This window comes from Perca fluviatilis, chromosome 12 (genome assembly GCF_010015445.1).
Source record: "Perca fluviatilis chromosome 12, GENO_Pfluv_1.0, whole genome shotgun sequence".
Taxonomy (NCBI): domain Eukaryota; kingdom Metazoa; phylum Chordata; class Actinopteri; order Perciformes; family Percidae; genus Perca; species Perca fluviatilis.
The window spans coordinates 34,885,979-34,900,603 of NC_053123.1; the positions used below are offsets into that span (position 1 = coordinate 34,885,979).

A 14,625-nucleotide genomic window follows, 5' to 3' on the forward strand; every position below is an offset into this window, starting at 1 on the left:
CGACTGTTTTCCTAAAAATATTCAGACTGTTTTCCTAAAAATATTTAGACTTTTTTCTTAAAATATTTAGACTTTTTTCCTAAAAATATCATATATATATATATATATATATATATATATATATATATATATATATATATATAATGCATTATATATATATATATATATATATATATATATATATATACGTATTATATATATATATATATATATATATATATATATATATATATATATATGTTTAAATACAACTTATCATTATTTATTTATTTATTTATAAGCTTTTTTTTTGTCTAAGTTTTTGTGTGCTTTCCCTTCGTATAATTTCTGAGATGTTAGAGGATTCTGGTGATTAATCCCTGTTTATTGTGTGTTGTGTCCAGCTCGTGTGATTGAATTCACCAAGAAGATTAAGGACATAAAGATCACAGAGAAGAAGAAGGCCGTGTTTGAATGTGAGATTTCGGAGCCCAACGTCCAGGTGATGTGGATGAAGGACGGCCAGGAGCTGGACGTGTCCCAGGACAGGTAACTTATTAACACTTAATAACTCTGTTAGTATATATACTGTGTATATATATATATATATATATATATATACACAGTCTCCCAGGACAGGTAACTTATTAACACTTAATAACTCTGTTAGGAACTTTATTGTCATCTTTTCATTCATCTTAAAACAATCAATACGAGACTCATTGGCAGGAGAGTAGCCTTAGTTTATATAAAAATACATTTAAACAATAATATGAAATAAACAATATATATATATATATATATATACACAGTATATATTCTGTCTAACACACACTTTGAAAATACTCCACGACAAGTATAGTAAATATCCTGCATTCTGCATAAAATATTCAGACTTTTTTTCCTAAAAATATTAAGACTTTTTTCTTAAAATATTTCGACTTTTTTTCTTAAAATATTTCGACTTTTTTAACAGTGCCCCCCGTAAACATCTGTCCCTGTCTGTGTTGTGTTCAGGTTCATGGTGACAGTAACCATCTGTCCCTGCCATGTGTGTTGCGTTCAGGTTCAAGGTGCCAGTAACCATCTGTCCCTGCCATGTGTGTTGCGTTCAGGTTCAAGGTGCCAGTAACCATCTGTCCCTGTCTGTGTTGTGTTCAGGTTCATGGTGACAGCGGAGAAGTTCGTCCACCGTCTGATGATCCAGACGGTTCGCATGTCTGATGCCGGAGAGTACTCAGTGGTGGCCGGCGCCAGCGTGTCCAAGGCCCAGCTGACCGTGGAGGGGCGGGACATCCGCATCTCAGAACCGGCCCAGCGGGAAATCACAGTGAGCTCATCTTTCACACATCAATGATCAGGGCTCAGGGTTCTGCAAGGGAGAGAGAGAGGGGGAGAGAGGGAGAGGGTGAGAGAGAGGGGGAGAGAGGGAAACAGAGAGAGAGAGAGACAGAGAGAGAGAGAGACAGTCCTTCTCAATGAGCAGGGCTCAGGGTTCTGCAAATCATCTCCGTAAAGAGCTTTTTCAGAGAGAGAGAGAGAGAGAGGAGAGAGGGAGAGAGGGGAGAGAGAGAGAGAGGGAGGGAGACAGAGAGAGAGAGACAGTCCTTCTCAATGAGCAGGGCTCAGGGTAGGCCAGTATATATATGTATGTATGTATATATATATGTATGTATGTATATATATGTATATATATGTGTATATATATATATATATATATATATATATATATATATATATATATATACAGTATATACAGTCCACCCACTACCATACATCAGACTACACTACTGACATATAACATAAAGGAATGATCCTTTAAATAAAACCAGGCAGTTTCTGTAACACGTGTCCTCTCCCTCTCTCCCACCCTCTCTCCCTCCCTCTTTCTCTCCCTCTCTCTCCCTCTCTCTCTCTCTCCCTCTCTCTCTCTCCCTCTCTCTCTCCCCCTCCCTCTCTCTCAGGTCCTGGAGAAGCAGAGAGCCACCTTTGAGTTCGAGGTGAATGAGGACGACGTGGAGGCTCGCTGGCTGAGGAACGGCGTGGAGATCCAGCTCTCGGCGGAGGAGAGGTTCTCCTACGTCTGCATCCGCAAGCTGCACCGCCTCACCGTGTCGGAGACGTACCGCAGCGACGCCGGCGAGTACACCTTCGTCGCCGGCAAGAACCGGAGCACCGTGCACCTCCGAGTCAACAGTGAGTCAGCAGGAAGCTCATTCTAACCAGATCTAACACTCCAGGCTCCGTCTGATGCTTTTCTTCCAACTTTCGTAACATTTTAGGGTTTGATTTGTATTTTAGGAAAGAGAGGTGTGAAGGTGATTAACCACAGGTGTCAAACTCAAGGCCCGCTGGCCAAATCTGGCCCCTCGCAGACTTTGATCCGGCCCGCACATCAGTTTAGCTTCTGTAGAAATATTTCATTGACGAAATGTGTGTATGTGCTCGTTTCAAAAGAGCTGTGTTAGTCGTTGAGGAAGTGGTTAGAAGTACTCCGGGTGACCTCTGATGCACAGAAAGTTAAGCTTAAGTCATGAAAATAGTTATGGTAGGCTTTTATGGCATAGAGGTGCATTATTTGATGGTTGCGAGAACGGAAGTGGACATTGCACCAGACAGAGGCCCCGACCTTGGTGTGTGTGTGTATGTGTGTGTGTGTGTGTGTGTGTGTAAGATAACCGTTTCTGTCTAGAAACTAGAGAAGCCAGCCCCCTGTGAGGATAGGATAAAAGCTTGAGGGAGAGAACAGATCAGGGCTCATAATTCGGAGGACAACTTGGTGGACTAGCTCTGATTTGATGTCTGTTGCTAGGGAAACTTAGTCTATGATGGACAGAATTCCTTACAGTTCACAATCATTTTTGGCCCACCTAGTTTTTGTCGGTTTTTCTTAACATAGCCACTCCCCAAAACACTCCCTGCTTTATCGCCGATTTTAAAATCAACGAGACCATAATTCACTAAATGAACATCATTCTGTGTTGCAGAAGACTTAAAACTAGCGATTGAGACCATAAACTCATTATGAAGATGTTTACTGAGGTAGTAAATCAAGTGAGAAGTGGGTCACTTTCTCATAGACTTCTACAGAAACAGACCTCCTTTTGCAACCGCACGTGTCGCCCCCTGCAGGAATTCAGATATAATGCAGGTTTAAGGTGTCTCCCCCTGCAGGAATTCAGATATAATGCAGGTTTAAGGAGTCTCCCCCTGCAGGAATTCAGATAAAAAGCAGATTTAAGGAGTCTCCCCCTGCAGGAATTCAGATAAAAAGCAGATTTAAGGAGTCTCCCCTTGCAGGAATTCAGATATAAAGCAGGTTTAAGGAGTCTCCCCCTGCAGGAATTCAGATATAAAGCAGGTTTAAGGAGTCCCCCCCCCTGCAGGAATTCAGATATAATGCAGGTTTAAGGAGTCTCCCCCTGCAGGAATTCAGGTATAATGCAGGTTTAAGGAGTCTCCCCCTGCAGGAATTCAGATATAATGCAGGTTTAAGGAGTCTCCCCCTGCTGGAAGTCAGATATAATGCAGGTTTAAGGAGTCTCCCCCTGCTGGAATTCAGATATAATGCAGGTTTAAGGCACTTCTGCATTTGCAGCACTTCTCCAAACCGGATGCGTTGTCCATTAATATTAACAGTCTATGGCAGTAACACAGTCAAAGATGTTTGACTTTGTCGCTAAAATAAAAGCATGTAAATAAACTAAACATGGGCTTGTTATTCTCCAGCGTGGCCCGTAGTGAAGTTGAGTTTGACACTCGTGTTTTAAGGTGTATTTTGTATTTTAGGAAGAGCTTTGTAACACCTCGGCCAGGGACAACATATAGAGAACTAATTCTGGCCTTTTCTTCACCATGTGTATGTTTAATCTGTCCCTTCTCTCTAATAAACTAAAATCAACTTTAAATCCCAATGTCTGATCTCACTCATTAACTCTGTGACTGTGGGAGGGAGGGAGAGGGAAGGAGGGAGGGGGAGGGAGAGGGAGACAGATAAAGAGAGGGAGGGAGACAGAGAGAGGGAGAGAGAGAGACCGAGAGAGAGAGACAGAGAGAGAGAGGGAGAGAGAGAGAGAGACAAAGAGACAGATAAAGAGAGGGAGAGAGAGAGACAAAGAGACAGATAAAGAGAGGGAGAGAGGGAGAGAGACAAAGAGATATAAAGAGAGAGAGAGAGAGAGACAAAGAGACAGATAAAGAGAGGGAGAGAGAGAGAGACAGATAAAGAGAGGGAGAGAGGGAGAGAGACAAAGAGACATAAAGAGAGAGACAGATAAAGAGAGGGATAGAGAGAGAGAGAGAGAGACAGATAAAGAGAGGGAGAGAGAGAGAGAGACAAAGAGACAGATAAAGAGAGAGAGAGAGACAAAGAGAGGGAGGGAGAGAGAGAGAGAGAGACAAAGAGACAGATAAAGAGAGGGAGAGAGAGAGAGAGAGAGAGACAAAGAGACAGATAAAGAGAGGGAGAGAGACAGAGAGAGAGATGGAGAGCTAACTTTGTCCCAGTGACAGATATCTCCTTGGACCGGCTCATTACATGTTTTAATTTAAAATATAGAAGCAGAACTTACATATACATATATCTATACTATGATTGTACATCATACAAATATACACAAATATACACACACACACACACACACACACACACACATATTTACACTCAAACATACACGTTTACAAATACTTAAGCAATAAAACAGAACCCACACCTTGTTTTATCCCTTTGGGATTTTAACTATGCTAATAAAGCTAATAAAATGCTATGACTATTATTAACCCTAAGATGTATTTCTATGACTATAACTGACCATTCTCTCGTGTCCTGTCTCCCCGTCCAGTCCCGGAGGCGCCTCAGATCCTTCGCCACATGGCGCCCCAGTCTGTGGAGGCGGGGAAGCCCGCCCGTTTCTCGGTGCAGGTGAGCGGCGTGCCGCAGCCCCAGGTGTCCTGGTACAAGAACTCCCAGGCTCTGTCGGCCGGCTTCAAGTGCAAGTTCCTCCACGACGGCGCCGAGCACTCGCTGCTGCTGATCGAGGTCTTCCCCGAGGACGCCGCCGTCTACAACTGCCAGGCCAAGAACGACTACGGCGAGGCCACCAGCACGGCCGCGCTCAGCGTGGAAGGTAAGGGAGGAGGGGGGCAGTTAGCCAGCGCTCATTGTGGGAGGTAAGGGAGGAGGGGGCAGTTAGCCAGCGCTCAGCGTGGAAGGTAAGGGAGGAGGAGGGGGAAGTTAGCCAGCGCTGGAGGGGTTAGACAGTCCGAATATTTTAAGAAAAAAAGTCAAAATATTTTAAGAAAAAAAGTCAAAATATTTTAAGAAAAAAAGTCAAAATATTTTAAGAAGAAAAGTCAAAATATTTTAAGAAGAAAAGTCAAAATATTTTTGGGAAAAAAGTTGAAATATTTTAAGAAAAAAAGTCAAAATATTTTAAGTATATAAAGATATACTGTATATATAATACAATACTGTGTGTCTGTGTCTCCCTGTGTGTGTGTGTGTTTATGTGTGTGTGTGTGCGCGTTTATGTGTGTGTGTGTTTATTTTTGTGTGTTTGTGTGTGTCTGTGTGTGTCTGTCTGTGTTTATATGTGTTTGTGTGTGTGTTTTATGTGTGTGTATGTGTTTGTATGTGTGTGTGTGTGTGTGTGTGTTTCAGTGTCCGAGGTGGTCTCTCCCGACTCGTCTGCGACCGTGGCCCCCCCGGTGGTCATCTCGCCCATCGCCAGCGCCTCGGTCCGCGAGGGAGAACCGGCACGCTTCCAGTGCCGCGTCCGCGGAGACGGTAAGACAACGCCACTCCTACGGCGAGCTGCTTCACCGGTCCCGGTGGCTTCCCGTCGACTGAAACCTTTGTTTTGGAGTTTTCCTGGGTCAAAATTTCAAATTAAAACTTCTTTTGGTGACGTGTTTGCCACTATTTTCATAAAAAAATTGTCACTTTTTTCCTATGTTTTTGGTCATTTTTTTTCTCAAATTTTTTTTCTCACAAATTTGCGATTTTATTTTATTGTTTTTGTAGATTTTTCGAGTTATTTTTACCTCTTTTGGGGAGTGGGTTCTTACATACTTTTTGAGAGGGACAAATCTAATCTCCCCCCAAACCCCCACCCTCGAAATATGTTTAGGAAAAAACACGAAATATTTTTTGATTTTTTTTTGTAATATTTTAAGAAAAAAAACGAAATATAAAAAAAAAAAAATTGTAATATTTTTTTTTTTTGAAAGTGGAAATATTTTGGGGAATTTCCGATGTTTTGTTCGATTTTTCTAGTTATTTTTACCTCTTATGCGTTCTTTCATATTTTTTGAGAGGGACAAATCCTTCTAAAAAAAATGCTAAATATGAAAAGGGGACATATTCGATGCACCACGCCCAAAATATTTTTAGGAAAAAAGACGAAATATTTTATGAAAAAAAGTCGTAAACATTTTTTGGAAAAAAAGTCGTAATATTGTAAGAAATAAAGTTCCAATAGTTTTTTTCAAAAAGTGGGAATATTTTGATCGATTTCGATGTTTTTGAGTTATTTTAACCTCTTTTGGGGAGTGGGTTCTTTAGTATTAGGGACAAATCTACCGCTAAATATGAAAAGGGGACATATGTGTTGAGTTTTGGACCAACCCCTTCACGTTGTTGTCCTGTGTCCAGATGTGAAGATCAGCTGGTTCCACAAGCAGAAGGAGATCAAGCAGTCGGACTTCTTCCGGATGTCTCAGTTTGACGACAGCTGCCAGCTGGAGATCTCCAGGGTTTACCCGGAGGACGAGGGAGAGTACAGCTGCGTGGCCACCAACAACGCCGGCAGGGTGTCCTGCTCCGCCACGCTCACTCTGGACGGTAAGTTCCCCCCCCGCCCAGCACTGTGTACTTTACAAAGAGAGAGGCTGCAAAGGTGGATAACAGAAGCCAAAGGCACATGGTCATGGTCTCATGGTTGTTTTAATGTCAATAACAAAATGCTCCTATTATCTGCTGGTTCGGGCATCTCATTTTAAACTACTGCCATCTAGGCCTCGTTTCTTCCCACCCCTTCTGACCAGGAACAGATCCAAATTCTCTTTTGTACCACAAGCCATAAAAGCCTTAAATCAGTCAGCTGTCCAGCCAGCCTGGTCATTGCCAAAGGGTGTATAGTGTATTGTAGTGTGTGATGTATGTTCTTCATGTTATGTCTGTCCATGTCTGATGTAAGGACTGTTTGTACGTGTCATACGTCTTGTCATAATGTCCTGTCATGAAGTGCCTTGCGACTGTGGTGCAAACCCAACTGCCCCCACGGGGACAATGGATCTTTTTCACAGTAGACATGTTGACTTGTCATAGTAGGAAAAGCACAGCTGACATTGATCACCTTAACGATGGCTCAGTTCCATCAAGTGTCCCAGTAAGATATTTCAGTGAGTCAGCATGCACAATACCAGGACCTCTCCTAAGTGGAATGCAGCCATCAGTAATGGTTTAATACCAGGACCTCTCCTAAGTGGAATGCAGCCATCAGTAATGGTTTAATACCAGGGTCTCTCCTAAGTGGAATGCAGCCATCATTAATGGTTTAATACCAGGACCTCTCCTAAGTGGAATGCAGCCATCATTAATGGTTTAATACCAGGACCTCTCCTAAGTGGAATGCAGCCATCAGTAATGGTTTAATACCAGGACCTCTCCTAAGTGGAATGCAGCCATCAGTAATGGTTTAATACCAGGGTCTCTCCTAAGTGGAATGCAGCCATCAGTAATGGTTTAATACCAGGACCTCTCCTAAGTGGAATGCAGCCATCATTAATGGTTTAATACCAGGACCTCTCCTAAGTGGAATGCAGCCATCAGTAATGGTTTAATACCAGGGTCTCTCCTAAGAGGAATGCAGCCATCAGTAATGCTTTAATACCAGGGTCTCTCCTAAGTGGAATGCAGCCATCAGTAATGGTTTTGAATACACCTGTGCTTTTCCTACTATGTCAACATGTCTGCCGTGAAAAAGGTCTATAAAGTCATCTACTACTACCATAAATGAAATTAAACCCATAAAGTCAATGAACGTGCTTCCTTTCAGGGCGAAAACAAGCCGCGGACAGTCCCGCTGAGTCTCAGTGGCGTGTCTCCACCAGCCTCGCCTCTTTAAAGAAACCGTCCTCTGGCCAAAAGCCCCTTTTCATCCAGCCAATCACGAGCTGCACGGTGCCCCACGGGGAGGTGGCGCGCTTCCACGCATGCGTGTCCAGCGTGCCGAAACCGGAGATCAGCTGGTTCCACAACCGGCAGCCGGTTCAGCCCACCAAGAACGTGGTCTTTCACTTCGACGAGGTGACCAACGCCGCCGTGCTCATCATCGTGGACGCTTTCCCCGAGCACGCCGGGCAGTACACCTGCCGCGCCGTCAACAGCGCCGGAGAGGCCGCGTGCTCGGCCACTCTCACAGTCACCCATGAAGAAGAAGAAGAAGAAGGTAACGTCCGGGATCTGTCGGCTGCAGCCAGGTCTCCCCCGTTTCTCTTCCTGCGAGATTAATTCACCCTCCTCGAATTCCTCCTTATCGTCTCCGGACAAAACTCTTCAAGGGATGTCCCGAAACCAGGCCGCAAAAATTTAGGAGTGGATCCATTTAAAGTCTGCTTTAAGTATGTTTTAAGCCTTGTGTCGACCATGCAACTTTTGGGTTTTTCTGAGTCAAAATCGTCTTTTTTTCGACATATTTTGTCACTTTTTCAGATGTTTTTTCGTCCCTTTATTTTACGTTTTTGAAGCTTTTTCCGACATTTTTGTCATTTTTTTTTTTCAAAATGCTTTAAAAACTGAATAATACACCCAAATTCAATGAATGTAGTGAACTTATCGTTTATTTTACTTGTTAACCCTCATGTCGACCGTGCAACTTTTGGGGTTTTTCTGAGTCACAATCTTTCAAAAACGTCTTTTTTCTATTACACTTTTGTCTTTTCTTTTTTTTTACTTTTTTTCAAGTTTGTGACTTGACGTTTTCGAAGCTTTCATGACATATTTTGTCAGTTTTTCAGATTTCAGATGTTTTTGTCGATTTTTTTAGTCCCTTTATTTTACGTTTTTTTCAAAATGCTTTAAAAATTTAATAATACACCAAATTAAATGAATGTAGTGAACTTATAGTTTATTTTTCTTATGAAGAGCGTTTTATGGAACAATCCAGATAATTTTTTTTGACAATTTGCTTGAAAGAAAACCTGAATTTCTGGAACTTTTTAAAAATGGGTCAAATTTTACCCCGAGGACAACAGGAGAGTTAACCCTTTATTCAAACAGTGAGGCCTCAGTGCTGAGTAGGCTAGCTGCTGGGTATCGCAGATGATTTCCTACATCGATTGGATTCCAATTCTCAATTACATTTTGGGTTCTATATGAATCAGGTTTAGGGAAATGTCAATACCAGTTTATCTTGGATATAAAAGAGATTCTCAAAAGGGCTTCTTCTGTAAATTGTCCTTAGACATGTTCTATAATGCATCAGGTTAATGTTAACATTAGGGCGCCTGGGTAGGCTCACCTGGTAGAGCTGGCGCCCATATATAGAGGTTCACTCATCCACGCAGCGGCCGTGCGTTCGACTCTGACCTGCGGCCCTTTGCTGCTTGTGATTTCCCTTCTCTCTCTCCCCTTCCAAGTCTAAGCTGTCCCATACAAATAAAGGCCTAAAATGCTGAAAAAAGAATCTTAAAAAAAACATTTAACATTAAAGCTACAGTGCGTAGTTTCTGTCCTCCCCAAGAGGAATTATAAGGAATGACAGCAACACTGTCGGCGCATCCACGTGATACAAGCTTTCCGTGATCGCTCCCCCAAAACCATGTAAATAAATATTTCGGGACATCCCTCTTCCAGATTTAACTAACCTCACCAGTTTGTTTGAAGCCTGGGATTATCACCTCCACCTTCCTCATCATCACTCCCCACAGGCACCAACTCCTCCCTCCACCCTCCTCCGTCCTCACCCTCCTCTCCTCTCCCGTTCAGCTCCGGAAAACTCTGGGAAACGCATGAAACTCACATGTATGACTTCCTCTGTTGTTCCTCTATCCTCCAGGAAACTCAAACCCTTCTCTGTGTGATTCCTGTGTTATTAAATGTCTGTGTTACTTCTTCTGTTGTTGCGATCCTTCATCTTGTTTCTTACAGATGTGCGTTTGCATTGTTTGATTTCTCACTTCAGTGTCTTTCATTGATTTTAATTGCAGTACCACTTTTGCACCGTCGCAACCCACAACTAAATTTCTCCCTTAACATCTGTTGTACTAAGACCTAAAAACAAAGGCAAATGTTATGAAAGTATCATATGTACAGAACAATGGTACCTTGGGCAAAATTATGATATGCATAAATAGAAGAATGAATAAGAGTTGCACCTTTGCTGTCACCCTCCAAGACATGACAGAATTCGGCCTAAGCCAAATTTATTCATGACTAACGGAGGCTATAGGCCACTTGGAAGTTGGAAAAAGAAATAAAATAAGTCCTCTGTAACATCGTAACATCTCAGCACTCTAAATAGGCCTAAAACTTTTCCACACACACCTCAGACTTTGCTTTCTTTGCCGGTGCAACCAGAGGCCAGCCTCCAATTCATTGCTAATCGAAACGCTCATTTACCGTGCAAGCCCGGAGCGCAAGCCCGAGCCCGGTCCGAGCCCCTGTAAAATGATAGAAAGAGCTTCAGCTCTAATTCATGTAATCTCTTTCCTCACAGTGACTCACGTGAGAGAGCAGATCGAAGCCAAGATCGAGCAAGAAGTCAAAGGTAAGGTCACCGTGTATAAAAACAAATTATCACACAGAAGAATTCGGCACGGTGAAAAAGGGACAGTTTAACTAGCTTTTATTTTTTGATTTGATTAATGTTTCACATTTCTAAAGCAGTCTGTCAGCAGGTAACTTTGATGCAAGCTTTGACTCGTTGAAGGTGGAGAAGCTGTTGAGAAAGTTTAGAAAACAACAGATGTGTGGGTGTGCATGTTTCATTCAAACAAAAGATGTGGATTATAGCTGACCTGCATGCACAGACTGCTTTTAGAGTTTGTAAATATGTCGTGATGTTGAACTGTCCCTTTAATAAGAAGTGATCTTTGAATTTCCACGGTAGCATGTCATCTTTAAAGGTGCCGTAGGTAGGATTTTGAAGGTCCAGGACATAGCCAAACATTTTTACAACTTCTCAGTCCCTCCCCCTTCCGCTAAAGCCCAAAACGGTCTCCTAAGCCCCTCCCCCCACGAGGGAGAATGAATGCGTGTGCATGAGCAGTGATTGACATGCAGTTAGACACAACCCTCTGGCCCTGATTGGTGCATCTGAACAGGGAGCTGTGGATTTTTGCAAATCTCACTACAGGCTGTAGGTGGAGGAGCTGGATTTATTTTATATGACCTGCTTCATGTAGTTCTACTGGAACATAGGGTCAGTTTCAGCAAATATGACAGAAAGGTAGTTTTATAAGTCTTACCTACTGCACCTTTAAGTGTCTTTCCTACGGTCTGTATTATTCTACATGCTCTTGTTCTGATGATATTTCATGGTTTCCCCCAGGCAACACTGATAAAACTTGCTTGTACCAGTTTTTGACACGGTTTGCATCCGAAAGTTCAATTTCATTTTTTGGCATGAAGGTTTTCTTCTGATCTTTTCCCAGAAAAGGCGCAGGATGTGTATCTTTTAAAGCTTCCGGATATGAAATGCTCTTTAAAAGATATGGAGGTTCACTGCATATGGAACTGATACCTTCCTCCTGCAAAATATTTCTTAGCCTGGCTTGCAGATAGTGGGATGTCATTCCTGTGGTTTGCACTAAATAACAACTATATTAGTTCGAATAAACGCCTTCTCACCCAATTTTACAGCTTCATTTGTTTTGGAATACGAGATATGTTTTGGAGAGCTTTTCCTCTCGTCGATGCATCATTTATTTCTTAAGTTTAAGGATTAGAAAGGGCGTTTATTCTCCTGTCTGCAAGTCAGGTAAGGGATATTCTAGTGTAAAGCCAAAGCAATTATCAATAAAATAAAACAGGCGAATGTAAGCAGCCCATCTGGGAAACATTATGCTTTTTTTAATGATAATAAAATAATTTATGTTTTGAAGAAATTTCCACAGAAGAAGGATCAAAACTTCCTGAAGGTTTCTAATAAAAAGAACCAAGTCTTGCGTTTATTCGAACAAATATGGTGAGTGAAATTATTTCTTATGGCATTGTGACTCCCAGCATGCATTTAATATTTCCATTAATGATTCATTCAAATCCTTTTCTCTCTTGTTTTTAACCCCTGGACGTTGTGTTGTGCTGACCGTTGTCCGTTTCTGTTCACAGAGCTGTTTTATCATGAAAGCAAAGAAGAAACGCCGCAAAGCAGCGCAGCAGAACTCACCGGCACCCGACAGCTGAGAGGAGCCTTCTCCGACACCGAGGCCAATCGCTGCTCCAGCAGAACCTCGTCCATCAGCTCGTGGACGGAGAACATCAAACCCTCTTTCACCAAGAAACTAAAGTTCCAATCGGTTCTCGAAGGAGAACCGGTGGAGTTAAAGTGTAAACTGGTTGCATGTCCTCAACCAACTATCCTTTGGTTTCATAACAATAAATCTATTCCTAAAGAGCGTAGACGTAGGATGTGTACAGACAGCAAAATGCACATGCACACTACCAGTCTGGTTATCGATTGTATCAAAGAGAAGGACTCGGGCAGTTATAAAGTCATGGCGATAAACACGGAGGGTTCTGCCGAGTCCACAGCATCACTTTTGGTTTCACTGAGGGAAGAGCAGTCCGCTAACTACCTGGGCTTTGTTAAACGCTCTGCCAAAGCCCACGAAAGCATAGACACCATGGCAGAGCAGAAGAAAGAGAGGAAGTTTAGGGTCGACCTCAGGTGTGTTGGGTCCCCGTTTGACAAGATGTCCAAAGTTCATCAGGGAAGATCTCGATCTAAGACCTCTTTGGTGCGTACTGTTTACTTCAGGGCTGATTCCCATGCGAAAGAAAAAGAGGCAGAGAAAGAGTCCAAACGTTTGGAGACTGCCTCTGAGCGCGCCCCATCCCCTCCCGCCATGTTCGACAGGTCCGAGCGCTTTAATGACAGATTCAGTGATATCTACTGCGACCGGCGCACCGGTGCAAGGTTCAGTGACAAGTTTAGCGACAGGTGCAGCGACAGATACAGCGACAGGTTCAGTGACACTGAGAGCCTTCACAATGAGGTAAGAACCAAACTTACCACACTCCAAAAAGCTGTCAAACAGAAGAAGAGGCTTTCTATCTCTACCATGTCGTCCTCCGAGTTTGAGTCAGAATCAGTTGCCAGCGAGTCGAGCTATGCCGAATATGTAGAGAGGCTCAGGGTCAAGCCTGCCTCTTTGCCCGATGTCCAGCAATTCAATAGACCCTTCGATTTGGGGGAGAGTCATCGAGAGTTTCAAGGTAAAAGCTCAAACAGGGAGCACTCTCAGCGTCGTATGAGGCATTCATTTGAGCCTCAGTCCAGAACCAGGGCCATTCAGATCATGAGAGGGGATTTGGTTGATACAATGGTGCCACAGACAGAAAGGAAATCAGGTGAAACGTATTCAGAGACCCTGGGGGATAAAATGGTTGAAAGTTTCGCTGAGTCTCGGGCAGATGCTAGATTCAACCAAATGGTAAGTGAACGTCACAGTGTGCTCGCTGACCAAAACGTGCAGTCTACAAAGGCTGAGGACAAGCTACGTCACCCTGAAGTCCCGTACTCTGAAACATTAGCATACCCAGAAACTACGACGTACACTGAAAGCAGGGAATCTGGTCGAATTGTGCCTGCTCAAGGGAACGTCAGGGAGAAGTTAACAGAAGAAGACATGGCAACAACAGAAACCGTTGCTCCATTTGAAGAGAGTGAAGGCGAGTCTTTGAGGGCTCAGTATGAGAAAAGCATTGATGCTGAACGAATGCAGTGTGAGGAAAAACTCCTTGCCTTGCGAATCAGGAAATGGCAGCAAGGAAGTAGGATGTCAGAAGAGGAGACATTTCACCCTGAAACTGATCTGCCCATGCCAGCAGAGATGCAGTACATGGAGCCTGTGGAGCAGGAAGTGACGGAGGAAAGAGCAACTGCAGAAACTGAGGCCATGCCTTCACCTTTCCATAAATCACCCAGAATGAAAGCAAGGTTGGTAGATCATGAAGGTGCAAGTGTGCCAACACCCAAATCACCTCAAGTAAAAGCCAGAGGAGAAGAAATGAAAATGTCCGCCTCCTTGCTTAAAACGTCAGCCACAACGGAAGCCAAATTAGAAGAAATTAAAGTTGAGCCACCACAAACATCCCCCATAATAAAAGCTAGAGGAGCAGAAGTAAAAGTGGAGTATTCACCTAGAACAAAAGCCAGAGAAGAGGACAGACTGGGAAAGTCACCCAGGCTAAGGCAATCTACCAAAGAGAGGTTCCTTGGTGAAGCTGTAACACCAGAAACAGCCGGGCAACACCAAGAGGAGTGTGAAGGGGAGTCTTTGAGGGATCAGTATGAGAAGAGCCTGGAAGCTGAACGGATGCAGTGTGAGGAAAAACTCCTGGCCCTGCGGATCAGGAAATGGCAGCATGGTATGCGAATGTCAGAAGAGGAGGAAACTGATCTGCCTGTGCCAGCAGAGACA

At 43.2% G+C, this 14,625-nt stretch overlaps 2 protein-coding genes across 2 annotated transcripts in view; both read left to right on the top strand.

The window, feature by feature from the left end:
- tgfbr2l (transforming growth factor beta receptor-like) overlaps nucleotides 1-14,625 on the top strand; it is a 435,413-nt gene that overhangs the window by 264,437 nt on the left and 156,351 nt on the right. The gene's annotated exons all lie outside the window — the stretch shown is intronic.
- The window catches only part of LOC120570023 (titin-like), a 208,193-nt gene that overhangs the window by 58,545 nt on the left and 135,023 nt on the right, over nucleotides 1-14,625 (top strand). The window contains 9 exon segments of the mRNA XM_039818258.1: nucleotides 384-528; nucleotides 1,141-1,309; nucleotides 1,944-2,175; nucleotides 4,821-5,105; nucleotides 5,639-5,764; nucleotides 6,632-6,820; nucleotides 8,037-8,481; nucleotides 9,855-10,003; nucleotides 10,698-10,748. Of these exon segments, the coding sequence (XP_039674192.1) occupies nucleotides 384-528; nucleotides 1,141-1,309; nucleotides 1,944-2,175; nucleotides 4,821-5,105; nucleotides 5,639-5,764; nucleotides 6,632-6,820; nucleotides 8,037-8,481; nucleotides 9,855-10,003; nucleotides 10,698-10,748 (1,791 nt within the window).